The sequence below is a fragment of the Hippocampus guttulatus genome, chromosome 8 (assembly GCF_054856545.1).
Source record: "Hippocampus guttulatus isolate MCC_2025c chromosome 8, RoL_Hgut_1.0, whole genome shotgun sequence".
Classification (NCBI taxonomy): domain Eukaryota; kingdom Metazoa; phylum Chordata; class Actinopteri; order Syngnathiformes; family Syngnathidae; genus Hippocampus; species Hippocampus guttulatus.
Window position 1 is genome coordinate 11,415,631 of NC_141268.1, and position 25,383 is coordinate 11,441,013.

Genomic DNA, 25,383 nt, shown 5'->3' on the forward strand with positions numbered 1-25,383 from the left:
AAAGCAAACACGAAGCTGTATCGTCCATTGACGAAAAGAGATGAGTTCACTTCTCCCGTCCCACGTAGATCCCATCAGAGCAGGATTTTAGAGGGGGTTTCTTTGTCGGGGAACCACGCAACGCACATTTTTCCACTCAGTCACTATTCTCAACATACACGTCAAGCCATCCACCAATCCTCCCTGGACTGTTCACTGTCGCAAGGCACACGCGGCCATTCACATTCAAATTGGACAAAGGAGGAGAATTTGGAGTCATTGAACTCACCAAGCGTGTTTTTGACATGCATGAGGAAGCTGACGTTTCGGGGGGAAAAAAAACCCTCACCAAGCACAGCATGAACATTGCAAACTCCATACAAGAAAGCCTAAACCGAGATTCCAATCCAGACTCTATTGACTGCATGCTTGACATGCCAACCACTTGGCCACTGTACCGCCTCCCGTCAGACAAGGCAAATCTTATTTTAGACATAGACAGCTGCGTGCATGCATTTTTGAGGACATTACTAAGAAACCAGAAGTAGAATCAAATTAAATATCCGAATCGCACAAATAAGGCCACAATGAGCCACTGACCCACTTGTTGAGAATCAGCGCTCAAATGTGCTTGTCATCCAAAAGCCTATTTGTGCACGCAGTGTTTAATGACAATTATAGTTACGAGAGAAAACGTCTCCACTGGTTACTGTCAACACTTGACCGCAGACACACACGTTCTGAGGCTCATTATCTTCAGCGGCACACGCGACAAATGTTCCGTCATTGTTGCCGCAACTTTGCCGTTTTTGAGTGTCTAACGTGGCTTCATGCATTTTTAGGAATTTGGAGCAGTAAAATGGGGCTCATGGTTTGCACGCGTGGCTCAGATTTGTGAGCTTCTGTGTTCACATTTCTTCTCCAGTCCACTTTTCATGTTGGCCCTGTGCTTTTGGAATACATACGTCAATTGATCATTTGGCTGAAAGTGATTGTTTTCAGAATATACAGTATGTACCTGCTATGTAAACAGGACCAAGTTGCCAGTGAATCCTAAGTACAGAGCTGATAGTGTCACGTGCCATATGCCAGCACTTTATTACAAAAAAAAAACCAAACACCTAAAATCACACCTCTTAGTAACCTAACAGCTGAAAAAAAATGAAGGTGCTAATCTATTATTAATTTCTGTTGCTGAGAATGACTGCTTACACAAAGGCAGCGTGGTGGCGACGAAAAGCTTGTGGGTGTGTGATTTTTGGGCATGATGAGTGCGGGTGCATGCCGGGACATTTTTCCGCGTCATCGAGGCTTTCCGCCTGCACTCCCACTGCTGAACGATCAGGCCACGCTGATGAAAATAGGCCCTGACTCTTCCATCCACGGTGCTCATTTCAAGCCCCCCATCTTAAAATGTGCGCAACGCATTCTTCACCATCTGTTTGCTCTGGGCATGTGAAATGACGTAGTTGTGTGTAAACGAGTTTTACATACATGGTTTCGTTCTTGTAAGAGTATGATCAGCACGGAATCTTTTTATTTCACTCTCGTTTCCTCAAATCATGGACCCCACTGTTGTCTTTCAAATGCTGAAGAAAATAAATTCCTCTCCCCGAATAGGCACTTCATTTTTTTTTTTACCCTTGCGTGAGCCAAAACAGACAATAAAACGTTCACATCTGAGTCCATTTGAACATCACCGCTAACCAAAACAGCAGCACCAGCCCAACTCGGGAACGACCTCCAAGCGGTGTTGGGCGTGCCTTCGGGCTACGAACAGTTCCCAGTCTACAGCCGACAACTGGGTCTGCAGGTACCCGGGTCGCTGTGGCTTTAGGAGCCGCTTTGAGGCCCGGTTGGAGGTTGCTCGACAACAGCAGCACCAAAGCACATAAAGCGTGTGCTTTGGTGAAGAACAAAAACAGGAAGTGTTATGACTTCAGATCATACACTTGTCTGTTCACATACTGACATGTAAGATCCTGCAACATAAGATAGAATAAATGTCTTCTAAATTCAATACATCAGAGCAGAGCCTTAACAGTCCTGCCCAATTTGAATGATCAAAAAAGTTTCGCTTAGCATGTATTGTTTATCATTATTTCTAAATTTGTGTTCAGTGGAATATGCCCCCCCCCCCACACACACACACTTTAGCAGATGAGTAAATAAATGACCACAACTGACATGAGGATGCCTGCATGTGACTGAAACGAGTAGCAGCGTTAGAATGAAATGGAAAACCGAGACAGCTGTTCATTCTTTGCCTCACTGTTTAATCGCCACGCGTGTATGTGTTGATTGTTGTCTTAAACGCACTACAAATAGCCTCAGTATTTATGAACGCTTCTGTTCCAGAGCCAATAAGGAGGCAAGCTGTTTCTCCCTTTAGTATTACGAGAAAGAAAAAAAAACAATCAATTTTCACGGCTTCACTTTCTTGAGAGGTTCTCTCATTTATTCAATAACAGTACGATACACACCACAAGCATTTGTACGGAAGCGCGCAACTGCCAATGTGGAGTATGACTGGCTAACTCGTATTTGCAAAGAATGTTCGAACGTTGAAATTTCGGCTCAAGTTAAAAACAGCATTTTTTCCCCCCATAAAGCGACGGGGTATTGACTTGCACCTGCGGAAAAAAAATGCTATGTTTTTAGCATTCAGCCTACATTATACCAATGCGCTCAAAAATTACGGAAGTAATCATTGACTATTCGTCATTTTTATGGTTTTATTTTTATGTCTGCAGTGTAGGGATTTGCGTTTGGCTTTTTCTTTTTTTTTTTTTCTTTTTTTTTGCTATCATGTTTTTAGCTTTTAGTCTACCGGTACATTTTATCAATACGGCCGAATGTACTTTATACAATTACATTTGAATGTGTACTGTATCAACATGTACCACGGGTAAGTCTAAACTAACACACGATTAACTGAAGGGCTTACTCCGACCCTCACTCCCCTCACAAACAGACACGGGGTGCAGCTGCAGCACAAACACTCCTGGCTGCTTGTGAACTTTTTCATGTTTTTAAACCTAAATAAATAAATTGCAGAGGGGGTGGGGGGCTGAAGAGGGGCGAGACAGATTTCTGACAGGGGTATAGCACGCGCTAGCCCTGGTGTTGCACCGTCATGGGGCCGAGAGAAAGGATAGAGGCGTTCACCATAATGTTGTTCGGCTACGATTTGACCAGTACCTTGATAAACTACCAGTAGAATGTAGTTAGCTCCCGCTAAGATAGGCTGCTGTCATTTTATTACTATAATTAATCGAAACAAATGCAGGGTCAGACACCCCCCCCCCCCCCCACGCACCAAGTTTCATTCATGGTTTTTCACAGCATAACTTTCAGTACTGCCATGAACTCCATGTGCTCCTTTATACCAGCTGAATTGAATTGTTTTGTATTACGTAAACTGAAATGGAGGAAGAAGTGCCCGTCACCAGCACAAGAGCTGCTGGCATTCTGCGTTGTTGTGTTGACGCCACGTCCAAGGCTGTATTAATAGCTGTGCTCGGTGAAAATCTCTCAACAGTTCAACCCTATGGCTTTGTTTGCTCATTCATCAATCTGTCCTGTCATCTCTCCTGACTTTAGATGCTTGTCATTTTTTTGAACATGCGCAATTTGAAATGATAAAAATAAACGCATGTGGGGTGAACATTCGCTGGCCTGGAATCTCCCACGACGCTGCTGTCCACTGTCAAGCTAGCGGTGGCTAGCACTAGCTGCTAATCGAGTGCCTTCGAAGGAGCGGGGGTGTTTTGGGCACAATAATATGCCAATAGCTGCGAATAGGGTCTTCCTGCGAATAGTTTTTAGGTTCGACAGAATAAAATGTTTGACCGTGTGATTGCTGAACCACCAATAGCTTCATCATAGTACACTACACAGTGTCCATTTTGCTGCGGCGGCCCTCAATCTCCTCTGGGATGCTGTTTGTCACCTGAGGGTGGTCAAAGTAATTACAGGAGACCCTTGTGGTTTGTCAGCAAGTCGTCATGCTTCCTGAACAGTCCATTTCCTGATCACTGGCTTTCTCCTCAGTGCTGTCGGTGTCCTTTTTACCGGCCGGGCCTGTCTGCTTCTTTATTGAAGAGGCGTGAAAACCTTACTGTTGTGATTGTTTTCTGCCGAGGCTCAGCATGACCCTGAACCCTGTCTGCTGGCGTGGGGGTCACACCGGAGGGTCTTCTCAAAGTTGCCCAACACAATTATCGAATATGATGATGCACTGACAAAGGAACAAGCCTGGCTTTGTCTGACAAGTGTCATACTCTGACAAGGGGGTGCTTGAAAAGGCTGGATTTTTAATATTGCTTTGTCAAGGTTCGAAAACGGCGAGTATGAAGATCCTTCAGGCTGGATTTACATTGTCCAAGTGCCCAATTTGCGATTTCATGCCAATTAACGTTGATGTCTCTGTGCATCTTCAAGTGGCACAAATCCAATATGGCTGTGTTTACACTGACAGAAAACAGAAAGCAATGAAGCAACAGAAACTGCACATAAATAACCCGGGTGTAAACATAATAAATATGGTCAATATAACAAACATTCCACTAAAGCTTTCATAACACACTGAAGTTTAATGAATAAGCTAGCTGAAACAATAAACAAACATCCCAGTCCATCATATCAAACATGCTGCAAAAACAATTACGGCCCCGATAATCTCCTTTTGGTTCCCTTTGATTTTGAGTGCACCATCCTCTGGAGGGGGGGGGGGGGGGTGTTTTCCACATTGAAATAAAAGGAAGCTAATTAAAGATTAGCCACGCTTTGCCAGAGGGGATCGTATTAACCTTGTCACTGCGCGCAGCACAAAGGTTCGCCGTCCCCCCCGGATGCTTTTGTCCCTCATCGTTGGATTAACCCTGTCAGCTACTAAATGTGACGTCGTCAGATAAGATAACCAAGCAGGACTTTGATCCTTTTTTTTGTGGACGCAATGGAAAACCCACAGTATGCATATTGCATTTCTGGATTTGTTAAAGCAGTTGACCTGAGCCTTCAGTAGAGACTGAAGAGACCCAATGCGTTCCTTAAGAGTCGCGTTATAATGGGGCAGTTTTACCAAATAATACACAAAAACACAATGCAACAATGTGTGGCATTATGAAAGCAAGAAACATATTTAGGCCTTTAATTTTTCATTCATTTATTTTCCAATCCGCTTTGTCCTCACAAGAGTCGCGGGGGTGCTGGAGCCTATCCCAGCCGTCTTCGGGCAGTAGGCGGGGGACACCCTGAACCGGTTGCCAGCCAATCGCAAGGCATACAGAGACGAACAACCATCCACGCTCACACTCACACTTAGGGACAATTTTGCGTGTTCAATCAGCCTGCCATGCATGTTTTTGGAATGTGGGAGGAAACCGGAGTACCCGGAGAAAACCCACGTAGGCCCGCGGAGAACATGCAACCTCCACACAGGGAGGCCGGAGGTGGAATTGAACCTCTGCACTGTGAGGTCGACGTGCTAACCACTTGGTCCACCGGGCTGCCCTATTTAGGCCCTTTATCTTCTTCCAAATAACTCTAAACCTCTACTTCTAAATATCATTTGGAGCAGTTCGCACATCGGGATTTCTTGACGAACATGACAAAGACATAAACACTTTCAATAAAACCCATTATACTGGCCAGAGATGCTGATTATTCATGGAGAAAGTCCATCTCCTTTCTTTGCTTTTGCCTGCAAGCTTGCCGCCGCGCTCATACATGCTGCTCTGGAAGTGCTGAATGTATCTTTTTCCTGGTTGAAAGGAGCCATCCAGCAAGAGTGTTGCCGACCTATCCTCCCAACGTCCAGTTTTTCTTGAGGCAGCTCACAAGGACGACAATTCCCCAGTGAAAGCTTGCCCATGTTTGGCTGTGCTTGCGTAGAAACAGCCTACCAGGAAGTAACATTGAGCCTTGAGGCGTTTTCACCTGGTTGGTCTATTTCCGTTTGGCACTCTGAAATCACTCCGTCAACCTTTGTCCAATTGGATATACGTCTTCTGATGTCATTGCAACGTCGCTCTCGAGTCGAACATTTTTCAATTCAAGGGCGTGCCACGTCGCGCCATACAGTATGGCGGCATTCCTCGCAGCACATACACAATGAACATGTTCCTGGATTGCTTACGACTTAGCTCACAACACAACAATAACTCAGCTTCACAAGGTCAGAGCTTGACCCGATGTCTTGTGTTGTGCCCCCTACTGGTGGAAATAAACATGACGCTGAATTTTTGGCTCGGCCCTTGCCGGCATGAGGGAGCAAAGGACCGTTCATCGCTGCTCTTTGCTTTTATTTCCTTCTGCCATCTTACCATGGCTTCATAAAACTCTCCAAAGAATTGCGGTCTGTCTCCCAATTCTACTACTGTTTCACCACTGCTGTGTTTCCACACAAGCTCTGTTCCAAAAGATATACAGTAGTAGCTTTCCTCCCCCACAATCATTTCTTTCGACTCCTGCACATGTTACATCATCCCAGACGAAATGTTCTCCCCCCCCCCTGCCCCCCCTTTGACTGCTTATCTTTTATGAAATGGCTGACCAGAGGCAGCACACTTCATTGTTTGATCATGTCTCGGGTCTTATCGATTGAAACGATACCTCAAATCACCCTTCAGTGGTGATACAGTATATTGTATTGCGCTGACTCGCAAACATGCGTGTAAGGAGGCACGAAGCTGTCGTTGTCACGAGAGTACTTTAGCTCCGGGGAGCTCGCCAAGCTTACACATGAATGTTTCGCCGAGCCATCCAGATGAGTGAATTTTGCGGTTTGTCAAATTTGCCTTCCAATCCGTGCCTCGACTTCTGCGACCGCAATCTAAGAACGGCCCATCACAGTAGGCCGACTGCTACGTTTCATAATCGAGGCTTTGAACTAAAATGCACCGAAGTGGCAAAAGAATCCATCATTGTCATCTTAGTGCAGCATTAACATCAGCGCTCTGTGTTGTGTCTTGACAGAAACCTCGGCAAGTCGGGACTGCGCGTGTCCTGCCTTGGATTAGGTAAGAGCCAAACTTGCGAGAGAGCGGTTGCGGTGACCTGGATGCATTGTGCAACCGAGTTATGGCGGGAACTCGGAGTCCCGTCTCATCAAGTGGCCACAAAAGATGCTTATTATTTTGAGAACTCCAGTGGCAAGATGTGAAAAGGACTCAAAGGGATAGAAATGGGCTCAAATAATGCAATTTTTTCATAAGGAGTACTGAGACTGTTTAACGTATAAAATGTCACTTTAGTACATTTGAAGTCGTTTTGAACGAATATTATGATGTCAGAATTTAATCAGTTATCAAAGCAAATGTCCAAATCACATATGTAGACACTTTGCACATATTCATGATATTTCATCGTTGGATTGCAAAAATGATAGATTTCCATCATCCCTCATTGTGGTTAGCACGTCTGCATCACCGTTACTAGCTTTGAGGATCAAGTCTCGACTCCTTTGTGTGTGGAGTTTGTATGTTCTTACTGTCTTTGTATGAGTTTATTTTTTTTAAGAGTATTCACCCATTGCAGCTTTATTCCGCTTCGACTGTTTCAAACGCGACATAACCTAGATTTGTTGAATTCAGCGGTTGCCAAATGCTGAACTCAAAATTAGGTCATATCACAAAATCATGTCCGTCCGCTACGAAAGCACAGTACGCGCTCAACCACTTGTTAAATTGGTTCACGTTATGATCACGGAGTCCGCGGCACTGATTTGACTGCACAGATAAGGATTTGCAATTGTAACTATTGAACAGGTTCAGCAGTTAGGATTGTTACCCTGGCTTGAATTCCAAGGAAATCAGAGAGTGGGGAAAAAGTAACTCTGAACAAACCCCTCTCCACCAGACCATCGCCCAGGATGATCTTGTGCTGACTTGGAAGGGGGGAAATGTTGACATTCGACCCAAATATTGGTGTGCCCAGTCTGCTTAACCCTTTCAGGCACAGCGGTTACTACAATCGACATCTTATCATGTTATCAGGTTCCAGCGTGAACGAAAAGGGTTCATTTTCTGCTTCCTTGCTCTGTTACTCTCTGTACAGGAACATGGGTGACGTTCGGCGGGCAAATTACAGATGAGGTGAGTTGATTAGCGATGAAGACATCATACGTTGGAGTTGCGGCCCTTCGTTTACGCGTCGAACGAAGGACGCTTGTTAGTGTTTATGGCGTCGGTGATCTTTCATCCCTCCGCTCCCTCTCTGGCTTTCCTTGCCCCTTTTGCTTTCTCAACAGATGGCAGAGCAGCTGATGACTCTGGCGTATGAAAATGGCATCAATCTGTTTGACACGGCCGAGGTCTACGCTGCGGGGAAGTGAGTGTGCGCCTTTGCCTCTTTTCAAAAGCCGCCGCCACGTGGCTGATTAAGTCGGCGAGGCCATATTGCCGCCCGATCGAAAAGCGGCCTTGATCTCAGTGATTCACCCGAGTAGGATCTTCTTACCATGCTGTTGGGTTTCTTCCCCCCCCCCCCCCCCCCCGTAACTCTTCATGATAGAGTAGTCCCTGTGTCAATACAAACACATGAGAGGCCCAGCTGCAGAGGCTTAGAGAAAGGAAGCAAAAAGTGCAAAAAGCGAAAGTCAGTTGACATAAATGCAAGTTGGTTTGTTTATCCCGCAGAGCAAGACTAGAAAGAAATTCCCTCTGTCATTGTCAACTGTTTTTAGGAGAACACGATGGGGTTTAGAAATGATCAAAGACTTGGAAGTGACCTCCATTTTTGCACCGCTTTTGTTGCAGTGCTATGATTAAAAAGCCGTAATCTCAATTTAATATCGAACCCTTGTTTTCCCTCTTGTGGATTAATCTGGTTGTAACTCGGCTGCTTTGATGTAATCTGAAGGATTAACTCTTCCAAATGGAGTTTCCCCCACTACCCTATGTGTGGTTTTTTTAGATTTCTTCTTGTTCTAGTCCAGAAAGAAAGTCTTGTTTTCATGCGCCATGTCATTATTAACCCCCATAAAACAAGCCCTCGTTTTTACACCACCAAAACACAACGACACGTTCCGTGAGAGGCACGTGCAAATGTTTGCCACACAGCTGAGAATGTGGTGTTGCACAGGTGTTAATCCTGACAGCTTCCACTCGCGAAAGCAGCATGGAGGCGATTACGTTGCACACATGACACACACACGCGCACGCGGCAACGACGGGGTGGAAAAAGAGCTTTGACTTGCGGCATGTGTTTGTTATGCCGTAATTTCAACGGCGGTTTTGGATGTTGTCTTCATATTTTTTCGCACGACTGAAAATAGCATGACAGCGTGAGTTGTGTTTCTCCAAAATTGGAATTAATACGAATAATCACATAAATAATAAACACTCGCTCGCTCAGCGCACCGGGGCTGCCGTTATCAGGAAGCCCATGTGGCACTCTTTTTTTCTTTTTTTTTTTAATTACCTTCAGATGCGTCATAATTTGCCTGATATTGTGTGCGGAGCCAGTGACAAATTGGCAGTGCGATTGCAGACAAGTGTGAAAGCAATAACATATTATAAATTCATAGATACGGCATTTTCTTTCCCCTCTGTTTTTCTCTGGCAAGTCATAAGATGTCATGTGAATGGAAACCTAATTAATGGAGGGATGAAAAAAGATTATGGAGCTCATGTTTTTGGGTCCCCACAAATAAACAATTTCAGGGAAGGAGCACACGTGGTTGCATCGCGTGGGTGCCAGCAGAGGCATGCACGTCTCTGCCTGCACGCACACACACGCACACAATTTGTGCTTGAGCTAGCGCGATGCGACAGTGAAGCATCTAGCATATTGTCTCTGTTCACAGCCAGTACCACAACACTGTACGGCACCGCACGTAAAGACACAAATGCTGCGATACTTCCGATTGTCATAAAGAAACAAATGCGAATATGTTGACTGTATGCGTGTCTTGTTACACGAGTGCATCCAATTACTGTCTAGCTACAGTGAAAATGCAAAAGTGCAACACACGCTGCTGTAGGATGCTGGTCGTCTGATTTGTTTGAATTTTGAACTCATTTTTCCCGAGAAAGTCATGGAAATACATTAAGATATTATTAACTGTACTAGCACTTTAAAAAAAATTGCATTCTTAATGGGTATACAAGTGTAAAAATAAGTTAGCCACTGTTGACAGTAAAACTCAAAAAAATATGAAAGGGACTTAAGTGTACTCAAGACGAATGACAGCAGTGGGAATTGTCGAGTGTAAAATAATTCACCTCTGTTAAACAACTTTTTATTACAAAAAGGCTAATTTCTTGATGCTCACTGAGCTGATTTCTCATGGTACTGAGGTTGAGTGAATTTTGTAGCCAGTGCCTTTTTTCCAACTAGAAGCGAAAAACCCCTTCACATTTTTGTCAAATTCCCAACAGTCTAACCTCCGCTTTTTAGTTTCTGCTGTACTGCAATTCAGCTAATCACAAATGATTATTGTAGTTCATAACATCCAGTGGGTATAAAAAGTCCACACTATTTAAATGCCAGGTTTTTGTGATACCACAAAAATGAGAGAAACCTCAATCATTTCCGAAAGTGCTACACTGTTGTTTGAAGTGAAGTGAGAGTGCACACACACACACACACACACAAATGAAGTTTTTGGAGTGCTCTCCGAATGTTGAACATGTCACTCCTTCAGCACCCATGTGGCTGCTAATGAGTGACACGGCTTGCGCTCCGCAGCACAGCTGGAAGCTGGCGGCTCTTTGACACACATAAGTCATGTCAACATCCATTTTCATCACCACTTATCCTGAACAGGGTCGCGGGGAGATGCTGGAGCCTCTCCCAGTTGACTTCGGGCGAAATCATGCCAAAATTTAGTCGATAATTTTCTTCTATTGCGTTTTGCCAATTTGACTGTGTTGAATGAACATACTGTAGGTCAAAATAACCAAATGATATTGATTAAACAAAGAATAATAATGCTAGTCGTGATTTTGTGTTAATTAAATAAGCCTGAAATGTCAAAGTTAGACACACACACACACACACACACACATTTGTTCCCAACGACATAACACTCCCCACAAAAATCCACTGAAAGTGCCTTTATGTAACGATTTCTCTTTGTGTTGTTGACTTTTCTCCACCAGATGGCACTACTTTTTCTAGCTAGCTATTGAACTATGAATAATTGTGTTTTGTTGAAGTTGGATAAAGGTGTAAACAAAAATGACCCATTTTAATAATAATAAATAAATACTCCTTCATTGTCATCTTTGAAAATCCTTTTCATTTTATTGTGGATAAGGACAGCTGATACTTTTAGGTCTTCTTCAGTATTGAATCGCGCTGTCTTTGTGTGCTTGGCAGGGCTGAGGTGGTGCTGGGGAACATCATAAAAAAGAAAGGCTGGAGGTAGGAGACGCACTTTAATGTTGTTGGTTTTTTTCCTGTTCTCATTTCCGTCACACCAGCCTATCTCTAATCTTGTCATCTAAGATCACACATATTGGGAAGAGTGTGAACTGGAACCAAAAGGTAGGACGAGGAAAGATCCAATGTGTCATGTCCGCACGGCCGCGTGCCTTCTTTGAAGAAGATCCGCCTTGCAAGGGCCTTGTCTTCTATTTGGTCCGCCGAGGCTTGGCTCCACTACAGCTTTGTCAATTTATACACGCCTCCACCTCTCATTCATGTGTGCTGGCTGAGTTCCGGCACTGTGGGTGCATGTGACACTCAAAGGATGAGGTAGAACCGAGCGGGACTCTTGGTCCGTCTTCAGCGATCGCCCACTCGCGCGGAGCAGGCTGTAACCTTTGGTGATGTAACACATGCGCTTTCATTCTCCGCTTTGCAGACGCTCCAGTCTTGTGATCACAACGAAGATCTTTTGGGGAGGAAAGTAAGTTGAGAAAGCATCTTTAGTTTGTCACCGATGCTCCTGATAGTGGGGGAATGTCTCATTCACGTTGTTGTCTTTCACTGTTGGATCACATTTCGTGATACTGGATGACACCATGCTTGTGTATCTCTCTGTGCAGAGCCGAAACTGAAAGAGGTTTATCTCGGAAACATATTATAGAAGGTGAGTGCTGACTTCTAATATACAGGGTGTCCTCAGTTGAGGACGGTCCCAGAATAAAGTACCGTATTTTCCAGACAATAAGTCGCAGGTTTTTTTCAGTTTGGCCGGGGGTGCGACTTATACTCTGGAGCGACTTATGTGCGAAATTATTAACACATGATTATGTAATTTCACGTGTTATTTTCACATTAAACCACAAGAGGGCACTCTCGGCCTGTGTTGATAAATCGACGATGAGTCTGACGTAAGCGACGTAGAAGAGGAAGCGTCTACCTCCCAAGTTGGGGGAGTTGTTTAAAAGTGACACAGAGGATGAAGATTTCATTGGATTTAGTGATTTGGAGTGAAACTGATAGTTTGGTAAACTTGTTCTTTATGCTAGAGTTATCTGAATAACTCTTAATATGTCACGTCGTTACTGACATTACCAGGCATGTCAGTCATGAAACGTTAGTATACCGTACACTTATTCAGCCTGTTGTTCTCTATTTTATTTTTATTCTAAATTGCCTTTCAAGATGACATGTATGTTTTTGGTGTTGGATTTTATCAAATAAATTTCCCCCAAAAATGCGATTTATATGTTTTTTCCGTCGTAATTATGCATTTTTTGGCTGGTGTAATTTATAATCCGGAGCGACGTATAATCCGAAAAATACGTTACAAGCTTTTTGAGGTTACAAAAGGCACGGTGGCGTAAAATTACACGGTGACAAGTAGCCACGCTCAGTTATCGCATAAATTCATATTTTTATTTTTATTTTTTTGTTTTGAAGTAGATTTCACTTGTGTTTAAACAGTTGAGATCGTCGGCATATTGCTTTTCAAAATAGAACATTCAATTAAGGTGTTTTTTTTTTTTTTAATGACGACAACAATTTGAGTTTCGTAACTATTTGACTTACGTTTGTCTCTTAGTTTCTCCTCAAGAAGAAATGCTTAAAAAAAAAAACATTGTGCTAAAAGCAAGTGGTTTGTGTCAAGCTGCATTACTCCTTCTGATTTGCAGGTTTAAAAGCTTCTCTGGAGCGACTACAGTTAGACTACGTTGACGTCGTATTTGCAAACAGACCGGACCCCAACACGCCGATGGAAGGTAAGGCCAGTAGACTTTCTCTCAGTGAACCTTATAAATCACAATCTCAATGACTCTTTTTGATGGAGTAGGTCTCAAACTTGTCCAAAAAGTTAAAAGATCCATTTTTATGATGGGGCATGTTATCTTGCTGCTTTTGAGGCTGTCGTGGCCGGAGACCTTTTTGAAATGGCAAAGTGCAGAATGCTTGTTTGTGTGTGAGGGCGGCTTGGGGGCTCAGATGGTCGCTCGCTCTCCATCTGCTCCTGTCAAGAGTTTCTCTTTGGTAATGAGTTCAGTCAGGGGACGTCGTGTCTGCCTCCGCTTCGGTGCTTCACCAGACTTCCACGACTCTGTGGAGATTCGAGTCAGAAATCACCAGTGAAGTTCAACGCCATAAGAGAAATAGGACTTCATAAAATAATGTGTCTTAGTCTTTGTCAGTTATAAACCAAAAAAAAAACTGCTTCTCTCTGCCATCCACATTATTTGCCAGTACCCTCGGTGAATTGTACATGAAATGCTGGTTTTTTGTTTTGTTTTTTCACGACAGCCTGGCATCCCGTCCTGCTAATCGAAATGTGTGTCGCAGGCTATGACGCAAATCCTCGTTGACAGAAATGTTGACATTTAATATTTATTCAACACATTTTAAAGCATTGGAAAACGTTAAGAATGTTTGTGTCATGTTTGTCCTCTTACAGAAATCATATTAAAAATATATATATATATTTCCCTCTCCTATCTTTTTCCATTTTCAAACATTTTTGAAAAAGCTCCAGGGAGCCGCTAGGGCGGCGCTAAAGAGCCGCATGCCGCTCTGGAGCCACAGGGTTGCCGACCCCCAACCTAGACAAACACAGAAGTCTCTATTAAATCAATTTTCAGAAATCAGCAAATAACTAAAGACTTGGCTGTGTAATTTCACACTTGTTGGGTGGGGAGGAATGCTAGCTTTTTTATATTGACCTTGAAAGAATTAAAAACGTTTCGTGAAGGTTTTATGATTCTCTTTTTTTTTTTTAATATGGCAACTTTTTTGTAAGGTTTTGCAATTCTTTTCCACCTTTAGAAACCCCATAAAGGAGGGGGGGAGGGGGGATATGTTGGAAATTTGACACAGCCTAGAAAAGAAAGACTATTGTTCACAAGCCTTCCAATCTTGAATGAATTGTTTTGACGGTTTTATTAAACTGAGTTGAATCTAATTTGGAATTTGTGTAAGGGCTTGACAGACGCTAATGTCACCACGTCTCTTCTGTGCAGAAACAGTTCGAGCAATGACCCATGTGATAAATCAAGGCATGGCCATGTACTGGGGGACGTCCCGCTGGAGCCCCATGGAGATCATGGTGGGATTCATAGCGCTCAAGACTGCAAGTTTGTGGAAGCCGACTTCATCTTGTTTATTTGTTGTTGTTGTTTCCCCCCCCCACCCCCCCTCGAAGGAAGCATATTCTGTGGCACGACAATTCAATCAGATCCCTCCCATTTGCGAGCAGGCCGAGTATCACATGTTTCAGCGAGAGAAGGTGGAGGTGCAGCTACCTGAACTTTTCCATAAAATAGGTGAGAGCCAAAGAGTCAAGACAAAAAGTTCCGCGTCTCGTCACGATGATGAGGTTCTCTTGTCGTGCAGGTGTGGGGGCCATGACGTGGTCGCCGCTGGCCTGCGGGATCATCTCAGGGAAATATGACGGAAGGGTGCCCCCATACTCTCGGGCCTCTCTGAAGGTAGTCACGTCCGTCTCGTCCGTTTTGCTGTGCTGGTGTCCACCTCCTGGCGTGGTTCCCTCTCTGGATGTCGTCGTTGGTCCATGACAGTTTGTTCGTTCATTGTCTCGTCACATGAGTACAATGCAGCGGTGCGTCCTTTGTGGCAAGGTTCCCCCCAGTGACTGTCACTCACTCCGCATTTCGATGTTGTGCAGTTTCATTTCTTTTGTGGAATGTGCATCTTCCATGCTCGGCTAAGTGAATGTTTGTGTTGGTGTATTGATTTGAATTGTGTCTCTTTGCATTGGTTGTTGATCATTTTTTTCCTCCCTTCAAGGTCTCAAGATTAGGGTTGGCAGATAAAAGCATGTGAAAGGGTTTTTGGTTGGACTTGGTTTGAGATTCGTGGAAGGCTTTGACAGTCGGAAGAGTCGGAAGTTGGGGTCCATGCTAGAGTTAGGATTGGAAGTCATTTCACACCAGGATTAGCGTTCATCCGCCAGGTTCGAGGTTCTAAACAAGGTTTACAGTTGACAGAGTTAAGTCAAGGTGAGCCCAAGATTTTCTTGTTAGGTTTCGACATCAGAGTTAGAATCGGTATCAGTAGTCCGGCTCAGGGTTTTCAAGAAGGGGGTCAAGTTATTTATTTAGTAGTCAGGTTCAGGCAATAGTTGAGTTGAAACAAGTAAACTTGTTTGTCAAAGACATTTTGAATTCAAAGGGCTTCTTTTGGTTTCAATCCACACTCAAATTAGGACTGAATAAACCTTTTGGATGAAAGGTGAAACATCTTCAACAAGAATACGTCCGAGTTCCTCCATTCAACCTTTGAGTCAGGTTGAGAATTTCACGTGAGGCTTAGGGTCAAGTTTGAGTTGAGTTGAAGGCATTCGCAGTATGGTTTGACTCCAGAGTTACGTTTTGACAATAGAAAGAGTGATGGGAATCGGCTTTGGTTTTCAAGTCAAGCGTAGTGTTGGAGGTTGGGGTTGCGAATTCAGGATGAAAATAAGCGTTGGCTTCAAGTAGTGAACCGGGATTAGCGTTTAAAGTTTGGGTTAGGTACATATTTTACTTTTTGTGGTTAGAAGGGTTCGGGTTCGAAGCTAAGATGCGGGTTTGAAAAAAAACAAAACCACAACTGAAGTTATTAGCAAGTGAGATTTAGGGAGGGCGAGACAGAGTCACGTGTTTAAAAACAAGCCCTGGTGACACGGGAGGCGAGGCAGCCGCGGTGTGAGCAGGGCGATGTTTTTGAGCAGGTGTGCTGTGTTTTCGACAGGGTTACCAGTGGTTGAAGGACAAGATCTTGAGCGAGGAGGGTCGTCGTCAGCAGGCGAAGTTGAAAGAGCTGCAGGCGATCGCGGAGCGGCTGGGCTGCACTCTGCCCCAACTCGCCATCGGTACGCAGATGCATTCTGCTGCTCTCTCTCTTTCTGTCTGTCTGTCCGTCCCCTCTGGCTCGGAGGGGCCGAGGTCGGCTTCGGTTTTTGTTTTGTTTTTTTGTGTCCCTGTGTGCTTGTTCAGGCCAAGTGAGGTGTCATCATCACAAGACCAAAAATCAGTAGTTCATCTATCATTAGATCCCACAAGGGAGTTCATGATATGCATATTGTAACATATGATATCAGTGGTAACATATGAAAGATCTCGAACATTCCTTTGAATGCATTAGAAGTGTCGTAAGATATATAGATATAGATATATCTATGTATCTATATAGATATAGATATAGATATAGATATAGATATACAATATATGCAAAGTCGCACAGTATTGCTTGGTCTCAACATGCATTTAGCGTTTTGTGGAGTCAGCAGCATGATGGCGTGCCAAACATAAATCCCACCAGTGGATCCGTATTGATTCCGCAAGAAAGTGAGACTGCAAAAGAAAAAAACAAAACAAAACAAAAAAAAAACCAATGAAAAGCCAAAACCACGTGGCACTCTTACGAGAGCCGTTAAAGCTTTTTCACGACTGGTCACCAATGGACTTCTCCGCTCTTGTCGCGGCGTCGATTTTTCATGCTGGCAGGAAGACGGCGTTTATGGATTAGCTTTCACGGCCCATTAACGCACGCTCTCGTCTCTCCCAATTACCATAAATCCTCCGAGCACTCCTATCGGGGAAGCGCACAACGATTTATGTCCTCCAGGTGATCATATACATCACTGTGACACTCCACTATTGAATATAAACTATACAACAATGACTTCCTGCACCCGCCGCTGCTTTGGGCTGCACGTCCTCAATTCCAACACTCAGTGGCCTCCTCCATCAATACGAATGTTTAATCCCCATTTTAGTTTTGCATCTTTATCCTCAAAGATTCTTAGCGTCTCTGGCTAACAGCGACATATGGGCTTAAAAAAAAAGTCAGTGTATTTTCTTTTGTGGATGGATGGATGTTGATGTTCTTTGGATTTCTCTTCATGTTTTGTGTGTGTGAAAGGTGCCCGTGATGGAAGAGACGAGCAAGTTGATAACCATGGAACAAATGTATTGTGACTGATGTCATACAAACTGTCCTGGCTGCTCAGTAAATAGTTGTTCGCGTCGGGTGGAAACCGCATATGTCCAAATATTGTAAATTTCATGCGCTTTCACACATCGATATTGATGGTTAGTTTCTACCTGCTGTTATTTTGACAAATTACGAACCAATCGTAAGTGTTAAAATAGCTTGAGAGCAAATTGATTCGCTTTGTACACTTCACCTGTCTTAGAACTAAAAATGTCTTTTTCACTCCACATGAGCCTTAAGATTGAAAGTGTAGATGTGTTCTAGACAAAAAAATGAGAAAATAATGAGGTAGTGTAAATGTGACTAAGCATAGCTTCTCAAATTAAATTGGCTATAATACTTTGGTGCTGAAGGAACTGGTAAGCCCTGATGGTACAGTAAATTTGCGTGCAGATTCATATCTGCTTTTTATACTGCGAAGTCAGCTCTTGCTTGCATTTTTCGTGTCATTCATCACTGTTGAAATAGAGTTTGGGAAGATGACATCATTTCTGTTGTTAGCTTTTGTTCAGTATTGGAAAAGATTGCCACGGTTCCCCTGATTTAAAAGAAAGAACGTGGTCATGACGAGGAGTTGTGTTGATGTGGTGCACAACAGTACATGATAGGTGTAATATGAAAGGTACGCATAGTACCAACTTGAACTCAAGCAAGATGGCGTTTTTGTTTTTGTTTTGTTGAAAACTCTTGCTTTTGCCAATGTGAATTATCTGCCCCGTAAGAGACGATATGTGCATGGCAGAAAATCGATTCCACAACTCGACTTTAAAAAGCATTTGTATCATATGTCTGATTTTGTGTGTGTGGAAGAGGTCAGTGATAACACAAATGAAACAACCAGAGAACATGGAACGTATGATGATGTCGGAAAGCAATAAACTTTGTCCTGAATGTAACTAAAATGCAACAAAATGCAAAATAGCTCACAACATGAGATGAAAATGACCAGGGAGGACATATTTACTTTCAAGAAAGGCTTCGTTGCCATTATGAAACATTTGAATACTGTAGTCATCGTGACGCATGTAAATGGTCGAACATGTATTAAGTTGACCACAGATCTTAAGTTGGATTCAATGACAAAAAAAAAAAACGATCTCTGTGTAAACCCGGGTATAGCCCATTCCACCTCTCGTGTTTAGCAACGAGCGCTAGGTTGCTGTTTGTGACGGTGTTTGCATGTACAGTATGTCAGCGGTGTCATCACTGTCCACTGGTCTCCTGCAGCATGGTGTCTACGTAATGAGGGGGTGAGCTCTGTCCTTTTAGGGGCATCCAACGCCGACCAACTGATGGAGAACATCGGAGCCATTCAGGTGAGTTTTAGGGGTGGATGATGTGTGTGTGTGTGTCCTGGTAAAGAAAAAAGTGAATTTGTTGGAGGAAAGTCAATGTGTGTGTGTGTGTGCCTTGGATGAAAAAAATGTGTGCGTGTGAATGTCCGGGAGGCTTGTGCAGCCTCTTTCCTGGGAACACATGAGCCTCTGGGTGGCTTTTCTGCAGCATGCTCTGCTACCCCACCACTGGGTCGCAGCGCCACTGCCGCCTCCTAATAAGGTCAACACAGGAACGCGTGACTTGCCACAGGGGTTGAGGCTTAAGGACACCACCCTCCCCTGCTGAGAAGATGCACCCGATGGATGTTTCCAGTCGGTCGTGAGGGGGGTACATCCTCTTCCTCATTTACACGCAGCATGAGAGTTGTCCCCATTTTGAAATGTTACGCTCACATTTCCAGAGGGCTCTGCAGTTTTCCTTGAAAAAGACACGCTCTCTTTATACTCTTTTGCTCTTTGCTGTGTGGGGAAATACAGTAAGTCTTGTTTTTATATTTACATGTGATCCCGCCTTAGCAAAATGAGTCTGAACTTGCCCGGTTAGATTCCGAGATATGAGGTAATAATTGATCAGTAGGTCAAATTTCGACAGCTTTCAGTGACTAAAAGTTTTGTTTTCATGAAAAATAATTTCATACAAATTTTAAGAATTCTACCTCATTATGAACTAAAATCAGGCCAGGAATCAGCAGGTTTTTCTGCTTCACTTCCAAGCACCATCCAACCGCACCAACGCAGACTGTCCCAACAGCGCCTACATCTCCGCTGCACAAAACTGGGCTGTGAAAAATGCTGTTCATGACAGGCACAAAAAACACAAGCGCCCCGGGGCTGTCAGCGGGCGACAGTCATGTATCGCCGACGTTCCTGCCAATCAAAATCAGTGCTTGGACACGCATGCTCCCGAGAAGGCGCAAGCATCAAGCCCAGATTCTTCTCTTTCGATGAATGTCGTGGCCAAAACACTGAAAACAGTCCGCAACGGGTCCACACGAAGGATAACAAACACCATATGGCAAAATGAAAGAAAAAAAAAGCAGAGCTCTTCTCGCAGTCGGCTGCCAACTTCAAACGATTACTCCCAGTTCCCTTGTAGTATTTGAAAAACGCCGTATGCAACCTTTTGCAGCAAAATGTGCCCGCATCCTGGTTCTTTTTGTTTTCTTGCCGTCCACACATGGAATCATGGTTTTGCTTGCTTTCTCTATCAGCAAAGGAGATAATATTGACTCACTTCAAAATCTGAAGTGATCAGAGGGCTCTGTTGTGCTTGGATCCTCATGTCTGCTGGCGTGCATGGTGGTGGAGTAACTCTTCTTCCTCCATCTTCCTCTACAGGTTCTCCCCAAGCTATCCTCATCCATCACACACGAGGTGGACAGCATCCTGGGCAACAAGCCGTACAGTAAAAAAGACTACCGCTCTTAACGCCCGGTAACAGCAGCGTGTCCCGCCTTTTTGCCTGATCCTCCGTTTGCTTGAGCTTCAACCGAGCGAGGGCCCCTCAGCCCCCGACCCCCCTCCCTCAACCTCAACCCTCCTGGCGCATGAGTGTGGGCGCACCAAAGGGCCACCAGGGGATCCCTCGCTCACACTTCCAGGGATATAGAAAAAGAGGAAAAAAACTGGTGTCTCTCGAGAGGTTTGCGAATCAGACATTCAATAGGAAAGTGAGTGAGAAACATAAGCACACGCTGGCGTGGGTGCTCGGATGTTATTCTGCCACACCCAGCGAGCTGATGGTCACGCGTGAAGAACACGCGTTCTCGCGTAATCCTCCACTTCGTCTTATTTGTGTCTTTGTTTGACAACAATCAGCACTTTAGTATGGTCAGTGTCGCTACCCTACAGCATTCTCAGCCCCCGCACATTCACTAGACAGGAAAATAAAGAAGTGGTCTCCTGATAGTTCAATTTAGCATCCTCCACTTTTAACAGGGGTTTTTTTCCCTTTAATTGTGATGCTCCACTCTCCTGTCCTATTATCCTTGTACGCATAGTTCACACGCCTGTGTCTTTAGCTTTAACGTTAGCTTTAGCTGTAACATTTAGCTCAAGGAAAGCAGCTAGCTTTACCTTTAATGTTAACTGGGTGAAGCGGACATGTTGGCTCGCGTTCACGATCATGCGGTGTTAACATGTCTTAGTTTTTAACATTCGCTTCAACGTTAACTTTAGCTTTAACGTTAGCCTTAATGTTAGCTAGAGAAGCAGCCATATTGGCTCGTGGTTGCCATCAGGTTCCGTTGACGTGCCCATGTCTTAAGTGTGAAGTTTGTCAATAGGAAGCCATCTTGTCTCCTTTTTGCCATCACTGGGTGTTAACGTGTATCTGCAGAAGCGTGAAATGCCAATATGGCATAAACATTTTGGACTGCGCTTTGTTGTTCGAATCTACTGAAAAGACATTCGAACATATCTGGTAAAGTCGTTTGAGCATATTCGTAAAATGTCGTTGAAATACGACAAACAATATTTTTTCCCATATCGCCACGAGGTATTGTAGGGAAGTGTGGAACTGCTCAAAAACTGACGGTTGTCCCCATTAACTGTGACAATATTAGCCCTTGTTCAGCATCGAATCAGGTTAATGTGCTACTGTCTTTCGGTCTAACATTGAGTTTTTAACCCTACTTGTTCTCCATTAGAGGGTTTTACTGCATTTAGATCTCTAGCTTTGCCATTCGCTTTTGTTACTTGACCATTTTCGCCCATGTTCTCCATCAGCGCTCGTTAGCACTTTTAGCTAAAGGGATCAGGATCTAGTTTTCCATTAAAGGGTGTTCATGTGCTTTTGTGTTTAGTTTTAACGTTTTTACCACAGAGCAAACATATTGGCCTGTCCGTAAAAGGATGTTTGCACATGTGTGTCTTTAGTGTTAGCATTAGCTAGAGGAAGCGGCAGTCTTTGCTCTTGTTTTCTTGGCCTGAGATTTTGTCTTGAGTGTTTTGCCTTATCGTGTCCCACGGGCGGGGCACGTCAGCTGCATCGCCCTTGTCACAATGTTTTTGGTGTGCACAGAATACAAATCATAGTAGGGCTGAAACTAACATTGATTAATCTATTTGGTCGATCTATCCCTTTATGAAAAAAACAATACCAAAATAAACATGACATTATTTCATATTGACAGTGCAGAACATGCACAAACACATTATTTATGATTCAGTGACTGGTTTGAACATGAGCAAAAATGTTGATCAATATACTGTATTCTAAATTAAAAGCAAATGCTTAATTTAGAGTCAAGTGAAATAATGCTCTAAATGATTACCCCATTATCAGAAATACTCAATTAAGGGACTACAACTACTAAATTATTAAATTAATTGTTGCACCTGTAGATCCCACACACACACACATTTAGAACCGTTGTGGATTTTTCTATTTGAAAAATGAACAAAAACGGTTGTGCTTGTGTGCTGCTGGGGTTCATTGGGTTCATTTAAGACCTGCCATGCATATGTAGTTTTGAGTTGCAAGCGTGGCCTTGGCATAAACAAGTTGCTAAGGCAACAGTCTGTATGAGGAAGGGATGAAGGCTTTTTTTTTTCTGTGTCAGCAGCTCAGGGAAGCAAGCAGGTGTTTTTGTTGGCGTTGGACATGTGCTGTGTGTGTGTGTGTGTGTGTGTTATTTTGGGGGTGCAAGCCAAAGATCCCTCCAATAATCCCAGTGATGATGGAAATGCAACGATGACCTGAGAACAGTAAAAGGAAATTCGAAAGGGATACACACGTCCCTCGTCTTGGCTGCTCAGTACAATTTCAACAGTTTATTTTAATTAAACACCATTCGCAATTGCAAATTATGTCACAGAACAGATGGTGGTATAAGTAGAATGGCTTGTAGCCACTTCTCAGTTAGTTCCCATTTTCAACAGAGAAAATGGAAGTGGCATCTTGTAAAGTGCTGTGAAACAAAATACACTTTTACACTTGACCAAACTTAAGTACCAAAAAAAAGCATGAATTACCACAATGTTAATAGGTTTAGGTTTTGACTCTTGACCACCCCCTCCTCCGCTCTCCCTGGTCTCCCAAAAATTAAAATGGATCCGCAACCCCAAGTTCATGAGCCCTTCTTGGCTTGAAAGCACAAGTGGAGCCTCAGTCAAGACATCGATTGAGTCTGTGCAGAAAAGAAGACTGTGTAATGATTTTGTGTGGGCATGGGTGCGGTCTTAGTTGGCTGTGTGCTCAATCAGTTGCTTTAAGTGTCCCATCGCACAAAGATGTATCACTGTCCTCATGGCGGAGGTGACTGACTTCATCAATGCAAGCGGGAAAAAAGGAGAGAATCTATTTTTATGTTTTCGCCTGTAACAATTCGTCATGATTCATCATCTTGGCTGCGTTGTTTTTCCCCCTCCTCTCGATAAGACTGACCAGTTGTGTTGTGATTGTGGAGGAAAACGGCCGAGAGAGACAAAGATCTCATGTACATAATGAGACTCGTGTATATATTATACATGCATTATATTCCAGTAGTGATCGCCTCTGCCTTTTCTTTATTTTTGTTCAATTTTCTTTTTAATGTTGTTTTGCAGGCGTTGCTAACTGCACTGTGCTTGAATCTGAATTCTAGAAAAGGATGTACAGCTTCATCATCATTAAAAAAATAATAAAGAATGGCAAATGGGGAAAAAGTGTGTTCATCTTTGGGGGTTTTGCTCCATTTAAATAGTATAACAACTGTAAATGTCTCAAAAAGAAAAAAATTTCACAATGATTTTTTGGGGGAGGGAACATGGTTTTCAGCATTTCATGATTTTTTTTTTTTTTTACTTCTTGAAAAATTCAACAATATTCTCAATAATTTTTCACAAAATATGACATTCTCATAATTTATATGAAGAACACACCGATTTTTACTGTAATCTCAATTGTTTTAATACATTCACTTGTAACCTTCGCATATTTTAATGAAAAATACAACTTGATTGTGATACATTTTACACAAAAACATTTTACAACTTTTCTCTCCTAATGGGACATCTTTGCAATTCCTTTTTTGGAAAAAAAACATGTTTTTCAATCGTATTTATTTTCTAAAATAAATATGCTATTTTCACATCAGGACCACATTGTGAAAAATACAATTGTTGTAAGAGTATTTCCTTAATGACTTTTCATGAGTGGTTTTTATTCTCATGACATGACTCAAATGGAACTTTTATTCGTTTTCTTTGATGAAAAAAATATTTTGGTCAAAAATATATTTAGACTTCAGAATGTCTTTTGTCCATTTCCTTAGCATGGCCTCAATATTCCTTTAATACCAACAAAATTACATGTAAAAAAAAAGTATAAATTTTAGTGATTGAAACATCGTCAACAGTTTATGTTGGAGGTGAAAAGTTGCCTGGTAAGTGTCAAAAAGGACAAAAGATGGCAGCACATTACAATATAAAAAAGAGCAATTATTCTATATACAGTACAAAAGCTGCAAAAGGTATTTCAAAGGCAAAATATTAAAACACAAAATACCAATGTGCAGTCAAAAGATACCTTTTTGGTTTTGTCGCCCCCCCACTTGTTAAAGCTCGGGTCCCAGAGTGGAATCTCATCAGTCTCTTGGAATTGTTCATCCAGCAAGCCACCAAACGTGCACAGGGGGGCGCTATAACGAGTTTTCCGAGCTTCCCGTGCTGTTCCCCGGAGCGAGTTGTGGCGGCCCTCCTAAAACACACACAGAATGAAGTATAGATCGAGAAGTCGATCATATTTGAAGAAAATTAACTTCCAAGAATGGAGCTCACCTTCCTGACAAGAGAATCCGATCCGCATGTGCGTGCAGCTGCAGCGGCCATTGCGGGGGTTGCAGCGAGCGTCGTGCTGGCATTGGCAACTCTGCGTGCAGTCGGGACCGAAGCGATCCTCTCGGCATTCTGTCACAAGTTCAAAACTCTTTCAACATGTACGTCATGGAAGACGAGCCAACATTTGCTTCCTGTGCATACAAACCTGTGTTGCAACATCCACAGTATGTAAATTTACTAAAATCGAAGACTGCGAGGTTGAATAAACTTCAACTTTATTTTTGTTTTGTTAAATGTGCCCAAAATAAACACTGAAAGTATATCGAAAAGGTTGTCAGGGACTCAAACAAATGCGATCTCACCGAGGTCACATCTGGGTCCGGTTCTTCCGGGCTCGCAGAGACATCTTCCTGTGATGGGATCGCACGGCGCATCGAGCTCGCAGTCACACACGCGAGCGCAGCCGTGCCCGTATGTGCCTTCTTCACACACTGACCACAAACAATCGCGATGTCAATGAGCCACAAGGGGGCAGCTCTTAGGTTGCGTTTGTGTGATGATGACTCACCTTTTTGGCAGCGAGCGCCTTGACGCCCGGCTGGACAAATGCACTGACCGGTCGCAGGGTGGCAGGAGGCTCCGGCCGCACAGTCGCACTTCAGCTGACACAGCCTCCCGTACAGACCGGATGGACACGCTGAGGAAAGCGACGTCAATAATAAGCCTCATTTTTACCACGTTGTGTAATGACATGACATGACTGTAAAGCTGTCGTTTAACAACAAAATGTTGTGATTAGACAAGCACCCTAAAACGTGGAACAGTTTGGAGTTCAATTGAAATTTTCTGTCAAATTAAGCCTCAAACAAACGTTGAAAAGATGATGTCCACGCTTTTCTCTTTGGCTGTTTTTTTTGTTTGTTTGTTCGTTTGGTGTAGGAGTAAAAGC

General features: G+C 43.3%; 2 protein-coding genes across 9 annotated transcripts in view; one reads left to right on the forward strand and one right to left on the reverse strand.

The window, feature by feature from the left end:
* Nucleotides 1-23,321, forward strand: part of kcnab2a (potassium voltage-gated channel subfamily A regulatory beta subunit 2a) — a 73,618-nt gene extending 50,297 nt beyond the window's left edge. For 5 of the 8 annotated variants that reach the window (XM_086116873.1, XM_086116878.1, XM_086116874.1 and 2 more), the window contains 13 exons: nucleotides 6,958-7,001; nucleotides 8,038-8,075; nucleotides 8,231-8,310; nucleotides 11,305-11,349; nucleotides 11,792-11,836; nucleotides 11,976-12,019; nucleotides 13,029-13,115; nucleotides 14,361-14,446; nucleotides 14,543-14,663; nucleotides 14,734-14,828; nucleotides 16,093-16,213; nucleotides 18,565-18,653; nucleotides 18,841-23,321. In XM_086116873.1, coding sequence (XP_085972999.1) covers nucleotides 6,958-7,001; nucleotides 8,038-8,075; nucleotides 8,231-8,310; nucleotides 11,305-11,349; nucleotides 11,792-11,836; nucleotides 11,976-12,019; nucleotides 13,029-13,115; nucleotides 14,361-14,446; nucleotides 14,543-14,663; nucleotides 14,734-14,828; nucleotides 16,093-16,213; nucleotides 18,565-18,653; nucleotides 18,841-18,960 — 1,015 coding nt within the window. In that variant the 3' untranslated portion in view covers nucleotides 18,961-23,321. The remainder of the gene's footprint in view (nucleotides 1-6,957; nucleotides 7,002-8,037; nucleotides 8,076-8,230; nucleotides 8,311-11,304; nucleotides 11,350-11,791; nucleotides 11,837-11,975; nucleotides 12,020-13,028; nucleotides 13,116-14,360; nucleotides 14,447-14,542; nucleotides 14,664-14,733; nucleotides 14,829-16,092; nucleotides 16,214-18,564; nucleotides 18,654-18,840) is intronic. The other 3 variants (XM_086116877.1, XM_086116879.1, XM_086116872.1) reach the window with 1 other exon arrangement.
* Nucleotides 23,322-23,483: 162 nt separating this feature from the next.
* Nucleotides 23,484-25,383, reverse strand: part of megf6b (multiple EGF-like-domains 6b) — a 52,529-nt gene continuing 50,629 nt past the window's right edge. The window contains exons 35-38 of the mRNA XM_086118913.1: nucleotides 25,003-25,131; nucleotides 24,797-24,925; nucleotides 24,435-24,563; nucleotides 23,484-24,354 (exon numbers count right to left, since the gene is read on the reverse strand). Of these exons, the coding sequence (XP_085975039.1) occupies nucleotides 24,296-24,354; nucleotides 24,435-24,563; nucleotides 24,797-24,925; nucleotides 25,003-25,131 (446 nt within the window). The 3' untranslated portion in view covers nucleotides 23,484-24,295. The remainder of the gene's footprint in view (nucleotides 24,355-24,434; nucleotides 24,564-24,796; nucleotides 24,926-25,002; nucleotides 25,132-25,383) is intronic.